We start from the raw sequence: 16,220 nt of genomic DNA, 5'->3' as shown, positions 1-16,220 counted from the left end.
TGGTTTGAACATATATCCCATCGCCTTCAAAATGTCAGTATCCAGCAGATGGCACCGCAGTTAAACTTTTGCTACAGGATAAATCGTTTCCTTGTACTTAATTTTCTGCACTCCAGATGATCAATGCTGTTCCAAGATACTGAGAATGATTTAACATCAAGAAATTAAGAAAATTAGATTGGTTCACTTAATCTACATTCTTCGTATAATTTAGTGCACTCCACAATGGATGAGTATATAAAATGTATGCACTGAAATTTAAACTACAGCTTTTTATAGAAAGGAATGGGAATAGTTGCTCTCATGAAGGTAATTGCTCTTATTCAGACAAATCAGCCCTTGACTCCTTTAGCAGAGGTTTCCCAGATGCTGAAACCAACATTGTATCAAACTACGCAAGCTTGTAATTTCTTTCCTCTTAAGCAAAATATTGGAAGGGCTGTATATTTTTCTTCAACGTATGAGTTGTACTTAGTCTGTTTCTCCACTCACAACAAATTGTTGAGGAATAAAACCACAGGATGTCTTTAAATAGAAAAAAAATTTAATATTTTAAGCCATTTAACTTTTAAGTATATATCTGCAACAGTAACTCTCAGGACAGGTGTTTACATATTGCTTAATGGAACTATAATTATAGAAGTTTTATTGCCTGTATTCTGATATCTTTCAGTGGATTACCTGGCTCAGGCGTTTGATTCCCTTCGCATAGACTTGAAGACGGATGAAGGGAAGGCCTTATTTTTGGAATACCAATGTGTGCCTGTCATATTAAGTCACTTAAAAATATCCAGTAGAGGTCTGCTTTCCAGTGCTCTTGATGGATTACTTCAGATGACCACAGAATCTGGTAAATTTGGGTTATTAAAAAAATAAATATAAAATCATTATGAAAACAGGTGAGGCAAGCATAAGTACAATGTAAAAATAGCATGACTCTTCTGTGTATATAATCTAATCTAGTATTAGCATTCATCTGTATCATGTAAATTCATTAGGGACATAAAACATATATCTGAATTGTCTGGCTCTTTCTGAGTTGTCTTGTCTTTTTTTCTCCCTCTCAGCACCTATGCTTTATATTTTGTCCTGGTTGCTTGCTTGCTTATTGATATGAATTTTTTTGTTGCTCTTTTGGGTTTGGCTTTTCAGTTTATTCCAGTGTTGTAGCTTGCTGATGTTTTTCTTTGAAGTCAAGCTGTGTCAGGGAAGCCATATCATGAAAACCTGCCAGCAGGTGGAGATAAGAAATAGGCTTTATTTAAGTTCTTCTTCTAGTTTGAATGAACAGCTCATCCCCAATAATTTTCAGTTTCTGATAATTGGAAATGGCATTTCTAGAAGAGATGGTTATGTTTTGCTGAGTTTTAAGGTGCTGTGGCTTAATAATCTCATTTGTCACAGTGCTTTTCCAAGTGATACAAGCGAAGAATCAGTTGATAACCAACTGGATGAACATGAAGGTAATCAGGCATTCCAGTGCCATGTTGAATAAACCTTGTGTCTGTTTTTTTTTTTTTTTTTAAAGATAAAAATCACTCACTGCCTTCTAGAACAGAAAAGTTCGGGAAGGGGCTGCTGCTATTTTTTGAAATGTGTATTGTTATTCTGGAGGTATTTTGTTACTATGCATTGTAGTGGTAAAAATTGAAATTGTGTTTGACTTGGGATGGAACAGCATTGAGTTAAAAGCCATTTTGTAGTGACATAAGTGGCAGAAATATTTAACTGAAGTTTTATTCTTCTTTGCAGAATCTTTTTCTGACCATGTAGTTAGTACACTTTTACACTAAAGTATTCTTCCTAATAGTCATAACTATGATTGGTAAAGTAATTGGGAAAGAAATAGTTGTATGCACAAAAGTAACCTAAGCAAGGTGGATGGTGTCTGGTATTACTTTGGGTAATGCCAGTAACGGTACATGTTCTGCTGCCTAGCAGTAGTCTTTCTGATACACTAGATGCCTGCAGTTTGAAGGATAATGGCAATATATTGTGAGACACTCACAGTTTGCCTTGTGGCTTCTCAGAGAAGATGTATATACGTGTGAAATCACGGAAGGAGGAGTAACATTTAATTGAATTGACATAGAATTTATTTCTTGGCAACTGGATATAAAGCCTTATGCAGAGCTTTTCTCTTTGGTAGAATGAAGTGCCAATACACAAGTTATAGGCATGTTCTGCTCTTTTCCAATACATAGTGTTTTGCAAGAAATTGTTAACAATGTGAAGTAGTATTGTTGATGGGAAATCATATTCTCATTCCTTTGTAAGTTTCCTATTAAAAAGTCATTAAAAGACAAACTAGAAGGCGGCAGTGAATATTCAGAGGGCTCTCTGTTAGATTAAGACACAAATTTATGCTCAATTTAAAGCTGTATTGGTGTGCAGCCTTAAATATGAAGTCATAGGTAGCTGGCCATATACTAAAATATGGAATCATAGTACCCAAAAAGACAGCATCTGACCAACAGGAAGCAAAGTCTAGACTTTTTTTTTTTCCTGTAAGATATGCAATCCTAGGCATTCTTTCAACTTGCTGCAATAATTTTCTGACTCTGTAGGAGTATTCCAATATTTTTTGTTCAAAAATACTACCTTTAGAGCTGAACTGATTAGAAATTAAGTTGGAAAAAAAGCCAGTGGTTTATTTTTTTCTAGATATTCTTTTCTATAACATATTTTTTTAAGTTTTAATTTTTTTGTGAACTATTTTTACAGATTCAGATTTTAGTTGTCCAGGCTGAAAGATGTGAATCAGATGTGAAATAACTACAATGTTGCACTATTCCTCCCTGTAACTGCATGTACCTTTTGTTATAGTAAGCAAGAATGCTAATGGTTCTGTAGAGTCCAGTCCTGTCTGAGGTCCTCATGTGGGTTCTCTTCCCTGTAAGAAATTATCTTCCTCGTGTTCCAGAAATGAAACCTAGATTTCCCTCATATGTTAAGGAAAATTACTTAAGCTGCATATGAAGGAAGTACCTACTAGTCTAAGATAGATATTTCTGTTCATAGAAATTATAACAAGAGAGTCTGCAGTACTGCTTAAGCCCATTGACTGATTTGGTTTTGGTATGCTCATTTTCAGATTTGACATCAGTATTATTGCTTTTGGCTTCATAGTATATTGGTACAACGGGTCCAGGATCCAAGTTTCCATTGCATGTTCATACAACATTGACAGTGCTGATAAGGCATTCAGTTACTGAAAACATGATGTCAAATGCAACAGTTGAGGCACTGGTATCATCTGTTTTCTATCTATGTACAAGACCTTAATGGCAAATTAAAATTAATAGTCTTACTGCAGTGCATCTTACTGGCACACAGCCTTTCATGCACTCCCTCTCCATTCCTGTTCAGGAGTTTCACATCAGGAATCTGGGAGAATCCTGACACCACCATTTCAGTGGGAGATGGTGGAGGACTGAAAGGTAACATTCCTTAGTACTTTTTTTCTCTGTCTACCTGTGACTTCATTATTATATGTTCGTCAGTTCTGGCCAGCTCAGGATATGCATTCATATGCAATATCTTCTATTGTTCTGATTGTTGCCGCCTTCTGCTACAACTTTTTTTCACAAGGAGGAGAATGATCAGCAGGCAGAGGTGGAGGTATAATTAATTCTAGAGTGATTTAGTTGTCTGAGAAAGCTTGCTAGATCATAAGGTGGTCCAGAGAATGGCTTCAGGGCATTTCAAAACTTGAAAAAAATGCGTGAAGTTGAGATTCTTCAGTTCCTCCTGGAAACCGTGGCCAGAAAGCCAAATAGCATGTTAAATGTTCTGTACACTTTTTTGCCTGGTAGGCTGGGAATAACGTTTAACACAGAGTTTTTTCACAATAAAACTGCAGCATCATTTTTTGGCACTTCAGAGATGCCATCATTCTTTCTAGGGCTTTCTCTGCACTAGTCAGCATGTCATGGCTATTATTTGGGAAAGATTAAAGCAATAAGGATCACTTAAAATAAGTCTAGTTAAAAAAAAAGAAAAGAAAAAGGACAGTAAACCAGGATTTGTTTGGCAAGATCTCCTTTTCTGTCATTCTTTAAATGTGTGTTGACACTCACCATTTGCTTCTGTCAAGGTAAGGCTAACTTTAATAAAAAAAGACTCTCACAGAGCAGTGGGAAGAAGTAAAATCTATATGGTGAGAGGCAGCTGATAGGCAAAATCTCTGTGTATCATGCCGCCTTGCATGCAATATGCCAGCACATGTTTTTGGATGTTTGGGCACATCCATTCCCTTAAGACTGTGGCTGATGAAGATAACTGTCAGGGTTGGAGTTCAAGCCATAAAAAATACTTTGTTTAAAGATCAGTACCCCTTCAATTCAAAGGCTAATGAAACTCTTTGCTCATTGATAATTTGGAGCTCCTCTGTGTTTTCAGTGAGCGTATGCATTCCAGTCTGAAGGAAGAAGCAGATGTCAGTTTTTTGCACTGCACAGCTCAGTTGTGTGAAGTACAAAGGAAAAAGCATAGGTTACTGCACCAAAGACCCCTACATGACTTCTAGTGACAGACTTTCTTTCAGGAAACCTCACTTGGAATCCCCAGGTCTAATGAGAGCAAGAAAGTGTGAGCAGTGAATATTACAGATAGTCTCAGTGAATAACCTTCTCTGATAGTATTGTCACAGAAAGTAGATATAGTTTCTTGATAAACTCTGAATGAGCTCCGTGATGGATTTCCACTCTTGCATTACTTTTCCCATCCGTGCCTTCATGACAAGATACTGTTGAAGCAATATCTGAATGTGTACTTAGATGACAGAATAGTGGAAAATGTAACCACAGAAATCAGGGATTAGGCATTTCATTCCTACTCCAAAGACAAAAGGGGAGTATCAGCTTATTTTGACTCCCTTTGTGTCAACAGGTCTTTGCATTCTTAGTGGTAAAACCATTTTTCATCATTTCCTCATTAGAGCCATAAGATTGGTTTATCAGCCTTCAAGGTGCTCTTTTTGGTTTATCTCTTAATGTTACTTCAGATTCCAGGTTGGAACATTTCTGGTCACTACTAGGATCAGGGTTTACTCTAATCTTTTTTATTGCAAATTAGTGAAAGCTTACCACATTCCACAGGAATGATGCCAGTCTAGTAGATCTCTTAAACCAGCTGCAAGCTCATTTAAAACTATTAAAAAAAAAAAAAAAAAAAAGAAAAGAAAAGCTTGAGGTCCACAGCTTCATGAAAAATTTGTCTGAGTTGACATGTATTCTGTACAAGAGTGGGCAATACCAGTGTACCTGTCCAGCTAGGCCATAGAAAGATGGTGGTCTTAACACCACAGGAATTCTGTGAAAAAAATTATTAAGATTTTTGGTACCCTTAGGAAGCTTATAGTTGCATCATCATACCATACAAAACTCCAGAGCCCACCTTGTAGTATGCAATACAGTCACATTATTTCTTGGAAGAATTCAAGTTATGCATGTTTATCAAATTGGAATCTCAAATCGCATACATGTCGCCAGACTACATTATGTTTTAGGTATCAGAACTTGGATAGTGTTCCAGCTGCACTGGCATTTCCCAGACATCAGTGAGTTTTCATGCCATTGTATAATTCTGAAGTATGCTGCCAGCCAAAAATCATCTCACTGTTTTGTCCCAGTCATTAATGTTTTTGGAACTGTAACAGTATGTCACAGATACAGAATATATCTATATATGCCAATCTTGTTTGCCTCACCACTTTTACAAAAATGTTGAAGGCTAAAGAGGAGGGTAAGATGTTATACTGATTACTGTTCTTTTAATATACCAAAACATTCCTAGTGGGAACAAAAGCTGACTTTAAATGTCAGGGGTGAAAAAAGTTGAGGTTAGTTTTGGCCAGCTCTTTAGGGCCTAAGTGAGAGGAGCTGCTAGAGATGTTATGCAGTAGTTTCAGGGAGTTTTCTTTGTGTCACAAGAACTTCAGTTTCAGCTTACTTTCATGCTGTAATAGTTTTGGGGGGGGGGGGGTTGTTTGGTTGTTTTTTTTTCTTTCCCCATCTTCCAGTAATTCTGTGGATTCTCTTCACTATTTTTACTGTTGCTACATTTGAGGAAAGAAACTTTGCAGCTGAGTGAGTCCTTACCTAACAGTTTGCTTTCTGTTAGCAAATACTTGCTTCATTTAACCTACTCCAGAAACTTAATAAGTAGCTGAAATTAAGTTGTAGGTAATTGTTAGGATAAACAATATAATTTAAATAATTTATGTTCTATTTCATGTCATTTGCATGCTGGAGTGATTCTTTTCCTTTGGATGAGCTCAGTGGCCTAAGCTGAAGTCTAGTTGGTTTAGTCTGCTATCTTCAGTGGAATTAATAGATTGCTTTTAAATTCCACAGTTGGGAGAGTTAACAGCTTGTTATGAACCTGACAGTAGAAAATCAGCTCAACAAAGATATTTTATCCCTTTTCTCTTACTACATTTTGCTAATATTTTTGTCTAAAAATGTCCGTAACGGTGCAATAAATTGGTACATTTCAGCCTGTTAATTCTTCTGTTTTAAATGTGCTTTCCGATAGCCGATACATGTGAACACAGCACCGAAGTAGCAGTTTAGCTGTATTTGCACTGTAGCTATCTCATCAGTGCTGGGTTTGTTTCATGGTCAGATGGGATGAGTGCCAGTTCAGGTTTATCCTTTTCAATCTCTTATTTGGCTCTCCATATCCATTACCAGGATTTCAATCCATGTTTGTTTTCTGGAGAATGTCCATTTTTCCTTTGCTGCAAAGATTGACTGATAAAAGCAAAATCATGGGACCAAGTCCTGCAGTCTTTTTTTAATGGTGGTGTTATTTTTTTTGAATCTGGGGCTTCAGATGAGTGGTATAAAATTCAGCTTGATCCTTCTTTTGGTCTTTGAAACTAATGAATGGTCTATAAAGACATCCTTCTTGCTTCCTATTGAGTAAAAGGGGAAGAGATATATTTCTGCTCATTTGACAGGGATGAAAGATTTCAGTACCAAGGCTTTTGAAGGTTTCCTTACCTTAGTTAAGGAAAGCAGACTACCAAGCCGTGATGTTTGACTTTTAGTCCCATCTGTAAGCTATGAACCTGTCTGAAGATAGAAGTAAGAACAAGACCTTCTCTGATGGTATTGTCACAGAAAGTAGATTTAGTTTCTTGATAAACTCTGAATGAGCTCACCGATAGATTTCCACAAATGCAGTGCTCTGACTGCCTTTGAAATTTTGGGGGCAAATTCTGTTAACTGCTAAACACTGATATGTTTCAGGTTAGGTGAATGGCTTATAATGTGTTTATTGCTTAACAAAGCTCTTACCATTTCCCATTTAAATTACTATTAAAATTAATGTTTAATAGTTAAAGTAATAGTTACTTTTAATCATCCAGGTTGTTATAGTATGACACCAGTAGCTTCCAGGGCATCTTCATACCCCAAAGTTCTCTCCCTAAGACTACAATTTTCTTTTCTCAACAGATCTTGTTTCTAGGACAGTAGTTGCAACACACTGTTCAGGAGAATTCCTGGATGCCAGACATGAAACATTTTCCAGAAACAATCTAGTAATAAGTAGCATGACCTCAGCATGAAAATTTGTTCTGTGGGTGTTGAAGAACATCACACCGTTAGTATTAAATCACCCTGTGGCTGAAAACTTGTCATATGCAATTTTGTTGAATACTGTTGTTCCTGTCTTCTCACACAGCTTACTGTGGTTTTTTTACCTGTGAAGCAGTTAAAGGAGTTTGAAGGGTTGTAGTGAGTTTATAGTGGCCTATCAAAAATACCATTGTTGAACTGTAGTCTGATTCATGCTTCATTTGAGATTTGCTATTAGCAGAGAGCTGCCTGCCTCAGTTTCACCCTTGCACTTTTACACAAAGACAGCATGTCTTAAATTCTTCCTGCAGTGATAGCTGACTTCTGTCAAGTAGATTAGTAGGTTCCCCTTTCCCAACCTTATGTTCATTCAAGGAAATCAAAACTTACTTGCACATTAGACATTACAAAGCACTGGCCTTTGCTTTAAATAAAGCTTACTTTTACTTTGTCTTCAAGCTTACTTCTGTTTTACAGAGAAAATATTCTGCATTAGTGTGTGCTTATTCATAAATTGAGATGAGTCCATATTGAAAAAAAAATTCTCTAAATTACTTTATGATTACTGTAAGTTAAGGCACATTTTGGTAGGGCTTAAATATGATTTCTTAACCATGTTAACATCACTTAAGATTTTTAGTAACTGCAAAAGTGAGCTGTATTTACACATTCACTGACCCTTACTTCTAAATTTTTTTGTAAGAAAATATTACAGTCATGCATAACCAAGTCTGTGTCCAGATTTACTCATCTCATAGGGAAGTTAATCCAGTGGAGATAAAAAGATCTTCTCCATAGTAAGAAGTTGTGATTATTTACTTGTAAACTGAATCTTTTTATGTGTACTGCCTATATGGACACTCCCTCTCTTCCTTCGAGTTGGAATGCTTCCATAACTAACACTAGGTATTCCACAATTCACAGTGTTACACAGGTACTTCTAAAAAGTTGATGGTCAGAATCTGACAAAGAAACCCAAACGCCGCCTCTATATTTTTTCTTGAGTCTCAGCATTTTGAGACTGTAAAGACTACAAGCAGTGAAGGTATGGAGTAAAAAATGCCTGTATGCTTAAACAGATTAAAATTTAACTGTATTTTTCAGCATATTATCTTTACTGGTAGCTTTGCAGGATTGAAACTTTTCAAATGAGCTTATTCTGCAGTACCGAAAGGGTAAAAATGTCAAGTCTGTGAATACTGTACTAAGGTAGGATTCCCCCTCACCTGTGTGAAAGGCAGATGTGAAATTATCCTGAGGAGCTCTATTTGAAGCTATAGCAAAAGCAGTGATTTACAGCTTATGTGGGATAAACATTGAAATACAAAACATTTAAAAGGAAATCCTTCCTCTATTATCCTGTCTTACCTTTGTAATTTTTTTATTCATTCTTCTGAAAACAGTGAATAATTATGTTGCATTAATAGATGTTTTAGTTTAGTATTTTAACCACAGATAAATATCTCTAACTGCTAAATGCAGCCTATGATAATGTTAGGACCAACCTGTATACTTGCTGAAAGCAAGCAGGTACACCAAAAGTTTGCACACGTTTTTGTTAATTAATTGCAAGCTTACTTTGAATACTTTGATTTTGATGAAATGCATGTTTACAGGTTTTAAAAATGAAATAAATGAAATAATGTCATTTGATTTCTACTGAAGTAGTAGTATCCTCTCTAACAAAAAAAAAATGTTTCTTGTCATTATTTCTTTCTTGTTCTAGTAACAGTTGCGTAACGCTTAGCCATTCTGAATTTTGGACCCTTGTCTTGTCCACTCCAAAGTAAGAAATAAAAGGGGCCATTAAATATAAACTTATGTAGAGCCAAGCAGCCACTTTGTAAGGAAAGCTTCATTGTTTATTCAGGGTAATACTGTACTTCGTAAGCAGCATACCATTTTGAAGGTAGATGTGAATGCTAACTATTTTAAAGTATTTGATGTACAAAGGAGTTGTTTATACCAGTACTTGGATATACACATGCCTTTCCAAGTCAATTTAACTTATGAAATCTTTGGGACAGTAAAGTTTATTCAAGTAGGATCTTATTTGCTCATATTTACTAAACTTGCATTTTTTTATAAACAGTTTACAGTTTTATAGCTTTCTGTAAAATGGTTTAATTTAAAACAAAGTATGATTTAATTGGGAAAAAATGGGGTTTAATACACAATTTTTTAATTTTGTATTTGACTAGCAGAGCTACTGTACTTATTAGGCAACTTTTCTCTAACTTTCAAGGCAAATTTAAAGCAATGTCATAACTGAAATAATTTTATAAAAGCTTTTTTTGGAAGTAGACAGTACAATTAGTGCAGTTTGAGTAATATCTATGCATTGTCAGAGTTCAGACTTTTCTTACCTGCTGACTTTCAATCTGACATTACAGAATTACAGGTCATGCCAGGTTACATTTATTTATGTAAAGTCTTCCTTATTTGGGTTTGTCACCGTGTTTGAAACATTGTGCTTAGTTCTGAGCTGCTTATTACAGGAGTGGAGATAGGGGAGCGGGGGAAACAAGGCAGGCAAGCTCGGACAGAAAAAGTGTTGGAGCAAAGCTCCTTTAGGTGTTCCCTGTAAGAGAGAGTTGGGATTCTTTCAGTAATTCTGGTAGTTCATTAGGCTTTCTCTGGTTTCTTGAACAAAGTAACACATAACAGTGCATAGTTTCAATTCATAATGCTATCTAGGTTATTTGTAAAATGGTGTTTTTTCTCTCTCAGGCCTCATTAGAATCAGACTTTAATGGTTAGACCATGTTGGTTACTCAGAGACATACTGAGGTCAATCAGCACACCAAAAGTTTTCATCCTCTGATGCTTCTCATCAGTGATTTTCCAGGAAAAATGTTTTTTATTTCTTAGCGTATTGTCTTTACGCTTCTGCTATTCTAGCAAGTAAGATAATTCTGGTTTTCATGTATTTTATACCTGTTGCCTTCTAAATGGGCAGTTCCAGCATGGAATTTCATTAGACTACTCCTGTTTTCATGCCACAGTAATTAATACACTAAATAAGCACAATTGCAAAAATCAGTATTTAAAACTAAAGTTCACTTTTCAAGGTAAAATGGTTTGCTTTGCTTTTAGCCAATTCCTTACACTACACACCTTCCAGTCCTACTAACCTCCATCTTCTCCAGTCTAATATCATGTTGCTTTACCAAATGGTATTGAACTCTAGCTGAGTTATAACTGCTGTAGCATTTATTTACCAAACAAAACTATCCGACTGCTGACACAACATACCTATAGTTCTTATACACATACTTACAGATAAACCTGTAGTACACTTTATTTCATTTTTTGTCTCCTTTAGTTCCTGAAAATATCTTTAGAGTCTTACTGAAGGGTGCATGTGTTCAGATTGCCTTTTTTTGTCCAAATCCAATATATGTAAATTGCATTGGCTGTTCTATCTTCACAAAGTGCTGCTTCCTGACTTGTTAGCAACAATTGTTTAACTCATGTCATAAATTTGAGGCAAGGTTTCTCTCAGAATCCTGAAGTCTGTTTTGGTGTCCCTGACTAAAGGACTCTTTGGAAATTAGGAGTTTGGGGGACTTTTTTTTGTCCCTGTTATAAAGATAGAGCGCTCTTCTGAAAACCAACATATTAGCCAAAGTGTGCACCCAAAAGACTAAAATACTATTAGCTTCTATCCCATCTTTCTTGTACTGACAACAGATGACCTCACTACCTCTTTTTTGTTATATTTTTCCTTAAATGGCTGGGAGAACTTTTTTTTTCTTAATGAGGTCTGACTTAGCTTGACTTTTCATATTATCCTTTTTATTATAAAGATAGTTTCTGACCTCCAAGGCATAGCTTTCTTTTCTGATCTTTTTTGTTTTCCTTGTAGGCTTCTTTTCATTCCAAGCATCTCTTGTGACATAAGTATTCGTGCTAATTTTTTAACCTTTTCTATTACAATTTTTTTGTGGGGGTGTAACCTCCAGTTGCCATTTGAGAAAGACATTGGTCTCCCATACGTCCTGTCCCATGTCTACATGAATGTCTTGCACAACCTAGCAAACTGAAGAGGAAGTCAGGTCATACTGAGGCCAGCACGTATTGGGTGACCAGCTGAAATTGCCACGTGGGCTCTCTTAACTCGGCGTCACCCATGTGGGCATCTACACTTGTGGTGCCTTATGCTGACTAGAACCTCACCCTGCCTCCACTGTGCTTTAACCACTGGCACTCAACAGTCCTGGCTCCTGATTACAAGAGAAAAAGTGAAATTCAGCAAATGGTTCAAATCTTACAGGTGACTGTATTATAGACAATTGGTTATTAGCAACGTGTAAGTGATATTGCTGTTTTCTTTTAAGCGTTTCTGCTGTGATGCGTAGTTAACTTTTGTGTTAGTTAACTTTTCCACGCTACTAGACAGTGCTGCGCCACTCACTTGCATCGCTGTCACATGTTCTTCTTTCTTCTGGCAGATCCTCATGCAATTACAAATGAGGCAAAACTGTAATCGTTAATTTGTTAAAACATGAACTTGAAGTTGGCATTCCTGACAGTCTTCATTTTCTGAGGTGGCATAGCTTTAGGTATAAAACAGAGTTTTCTGGATAACTATAGCTGGTGAGATTTTATGCTGTGAGTGACTGATTACTTTGAGGGTAAATTTCAGATGAATTCTGTCAACAGTGATAAATTGCTCATTGTTCATTGCAGTCTACCAATCAAGTTAAGCTAATGCAACTACAACGTGCTGCAATTTCTAAGGATACCAGTGGAGGCTTTTGCAGATTATTTTAAATTGTGCCAAAGTCCTGTCAGGATGGATTCCAATTTAGTTTTTCTAAAATAGTTAATAAAAACAAAATCTGTGCAGATCTAAACCACCAAAATATTTAAAAATGTGAAGCTTATATTCTTTTAGTTCATCAGCTAGACACGCTTTTAAATTATGTGCTTGTTTTGTACATTTTCTGATTACTTAGAATATATTCTGCAAAAGCTTCTCTGAAGCGAATATATAAGCAGTGTACAGAAAGTCCATTTAAACGTGTGCCTTTATCAGTTTACTTTCACATAATTGAACTTTGCGAACTTTTAGAAATTATTTCTACTTTGGCTTTTCTGTTTTATAGTAAAAATCCTTCTGTCTTAAAAGTAATGCCTATCTTTTATGTTGGTTTGTAAACTTCACAGTCGAAACATTCTTACAGCATACATATTTATGTGTTTGTATATATATATATATAATTTTTTTTAAATGAAATATTTTTAAGGCACCAGTAAGAGCAAGGTAGCAAAGAAATGTCCAGGTCAGCCGAATACAGTATTTGTTAATCCCTGCAGAAAAAGAATGTAAAGCATTTTATGGCTATTTAATGATATTTATAGGAATAAATTGTAGGTCCGCCCTCTTCATCCCAGCAGTCTTATTGCCTTCAGATCTCCCCTGAATCAGAGTCCAGCTGAGTCAGAAGTCATGTTAAATGAGAGGTTTCTAAAGCCATTTGTTGTTTTAACAGGCAATAGACAGAAGAAAAACATTCTCAATTTACTTCTTGAATGTCAGTGTTCTCACATTTATTTACGCTTTTCTCTTACCTTTCTGATAAACATCTTTGGTAAGTAAGAGATACTGTTTCAAGTTTTTGTCATTAAAACAGACTTCATCAGTGGTGCAGTGCAGATCGATAGGACCGTTTCTGTTTCTTGGGAATAGGTAGTCATTTGTAGGAACAAATTGTAGAAGAATTTTTATAAAGTTGTAGTTCTGTAGAATTTCTATAAACTTACGGTAACATAATTTGTAATCCTAGATTTTTCTTGCTTTAGAGAAGGTTATCTCTTATTGCTATTTGTGTAGAAATTTTTACTTCAAACACTCTTAAGTGATAGAAATATTTTGATATGAAGTACTCCTAAGATGGTAGGATTGTGCTCATTGGGCTTTGCTTATTTGCTCTTTCTGATTGTAGTTTTGTTGCCTCTTCTCATGGATTTTAACAAGTAAGGCTCACTAGGGCATGATACCATCATACTAGAAATGAATTCTGAGTTAATTATTTTTCCAAGTTTAAGACACTGCTGTATGTACTTAATAACTTCAAAGTTCTGTCAGAGAGCAGTGGCTCAATAAAGAGCACTGAATCTTGAGTGTATGTCAGTCATGTATCACTAAATTTAGCACATATGGTGAACCCATCAAAGGATTTTCTGCTTACAGTAATTGACAGATAGCCCAGAGGTTTTGATGTCACAATTTCTGAAAAATAATACCTTCTGCAGCGAAAGTAGAGAAATACTAAATATTAAAAGTAATATGCCCTGAGTAACTATATCCTGAGGACTGTGTTTGTACACGCCAAGGGCAGAATGCAGTGACTTCTGTTGTTGGATTCCTGACAGATTTGTTCAGCTCTGTTACCTATTGAGTTGTACATTAGAATAATCCCCCATTCCCAAGCTAGATTTTCCTTAGAGAATAAATTCTCCCTACCCCCTCCCTCTTTTTTGTGTGTCTGTGAAATCAGCGTTCTACTTGTCCTTTGTGATATTTGATAAAGAGGCGTTTTCAGGTCAATTCAAACATATCTGGCAAATGGTTTCTTTATATGTATCTATTTTATTTATAGAAGTATTTATGCTCATGTATAAAATATATTTCTTCAGCATGAACCTTATTGTTCATCTTAAGGAAGCTGTGCCCTTTGTTCCTTTTAGGAATGCTCCTGTAACTTCCAATCTTTGATTCATTTGCTTTTAATGTATTGTGGTATCTGCAGGTTTATAGAAATGCAGTTGTAGTTCATTATTCCAGTATCCATGATATTTTTCTTGTCTTAGAAGCTGCCAGTGGTACTTAATACCACTTCAGTCATAGCATTCTATCCTTAGTTGAAGACTGTAAGCTAAAATAAAATGAGAAATAGTATCTTTACTAAGAGGGAATTAAAAAATTATGTACTTACCACTTTTTCAGTATGTTTTTTACTGATTACTGCTTACATTTCTACTTTACTTTCATTCTGGTTTTATATCTATTACTATTACAACTTTTAATGACAAATTGTAACTGGAAAGAGTACTAAAAGTGAACAGACAGTATGCATAAAACCATAGGTGGATTGAACATGGTAGAAAGAATGCAAGAAACATGGAATTAGAAGTAAACAGAAAAATAAATTAATTTATAACCATTTATTGCCTTGATAATGTATGTCTCTCAGAATAATTATTGTTTTGTGTTGCTTTGGGTAAAGAACAGAGGACACTTCAGCTGTGCAAACCACAAAACATCTGCCTGCCTTTTCCAAACTTCATAGTACATCAGTTGTCATCTTGCTTTTTATTGCTGTAAGGTTGGCCCCTTACTACCAAAGTCTGTTATCCTGCATCTGTATAGTTTCCATCCACACATTCCATTATGTATTTTGTAGATTCTGCCTGCTGAATCCAGCATTTTAAGTCAGTTCTGCCAAAAAGCACCTCCACTGAAAAGGGAGGAAAGATTACATGTAGCCATAGCTTCTCTGGTCTGTACTAAAGGCATTTGCTGTTCTTGGTCTTTTCACCTGCGGTGTAAACCAGCAAAGGCCCACAAATCTTGCTGACTTCACTGTATAGTACAGTGCGTGATAAGATGTACTCAGCGTTGCGGGGGCGGCACTGGGTCATTTGTTGGTGTAGCCAAATGACATGCCATTGTTTTGCAAAAAATACAGGTTTTGAAAGATCTTCTTCCTAACAGTAAGGTCTAGAAATTACTGGGTCCTTGTTGAATATTCAGCATAAATGCCCAGCTCTGAGAAAATTAGTTGTTTATGCTCTCAGGCTGATTTTAATTGCCAAGTTGATTATTTTTTTTTTAAGCCCTCTTCCAAAAAGTTTTCTGTAGCATTTCTTCTGATTTTGTATCAGTAAGCCTCCTGAAATAAATTAAAACCTTGAATTCCCTCCAAGGCTACTTGTTATATTTAATAAGTTGTATGTCCTTGGACAAGGAAAGGGAAAATTTTGACCAAAAGATACATTCAGTCCACTTTGTACTAATAAAAGCATCTTGACATCCTATTTATAAATTACAGTATTCAGCGTATGTGCAAAGAATTTTTTTAATGTCTGTTTATTGGTTTATGCTGTAATTTGCATATTGTCATTTCTTATTAAGTATAAAAAATTAGGTATTTTTAACATTATGTAAACGTTAAAACATTCCCCTCACATCTGATTTCTTCTAATGCAAATGCCCTATGCTATATGAAAGACTATTCGTTTTAACAAAAGCAAATCATTGTTACTTATTTTCTTTGGTTTTGCTATAAATTAATCTGTAATAGTAGAACCAAGAATGAGATAACAAGGGAAAAGATTTAACCTTATTCTGAAGTGATTAGGGTTTGGGGAACAGGGTAGAAGGAAATGTTATATAATGGGACTTAAAAACTCATCCACTATTTTAAGGGACTTTTGTTGGTATTTAAGTGTTCTTATCCAGCTCTTATTTTTACCTTTGAATTATTATGTTGCCTGTCTTGAAAGAGTACAGTGACAGTATTTTGATAATGAAAGGCTGTCAGGTATCACATTAGCTTCTACATGTACTATCCCTGTCCATGTGATTTGCAGCAGCTTGAAATATTTCCTTGTGAGTCTTTTTGC

The 16,220-nt window shown here is 35.6% G+C and overlaps 1 protein-coding gene across 8 annotated transcripts in view; it reads left to right on the top strand.

Annotated features, from left to right (window-relative positions):
- CCDC138 (coiled-coil domain containing 138) overlaps window positions 1-16,220 on the top strand; it is a 52,755-nt gene that overhangs the window by 21,959 nt on the left and 14,576 nt on the right. For all 8 annotated transcript variants that reach the window (XM_049834343.1, XM_049834342.1, XM_049834344.1 and 5 more), the window contains exon 13: window positions 674-850. In XM_049834343.1, coding sequence (XP_049690300.1) covers window positions 674-850 — 177 coding nt within the window. The remainder of the gene's footprint in view (window positions 1-673; window positions 851-16,220) is intronic.

Source organism: Accipiter gentilis, chromosome 31 (genome assembly GCF_929443795.1).
Source record: "Accipiter gentilis chromosome 31, bAccGen1.1, whole genome shotgun sequence".
NCBI classification, from domain to species: domain Eukaryota; kingdom Metazoa; phylum Chordata; class Aves; order Accipitriformes; family Accipitridae; genus Astur; species Astur gentilis.
Note: the sequence above shows the minus strand (reverse complement) of the source record. Positions and strands in the feature narration are given on the sequence as shown.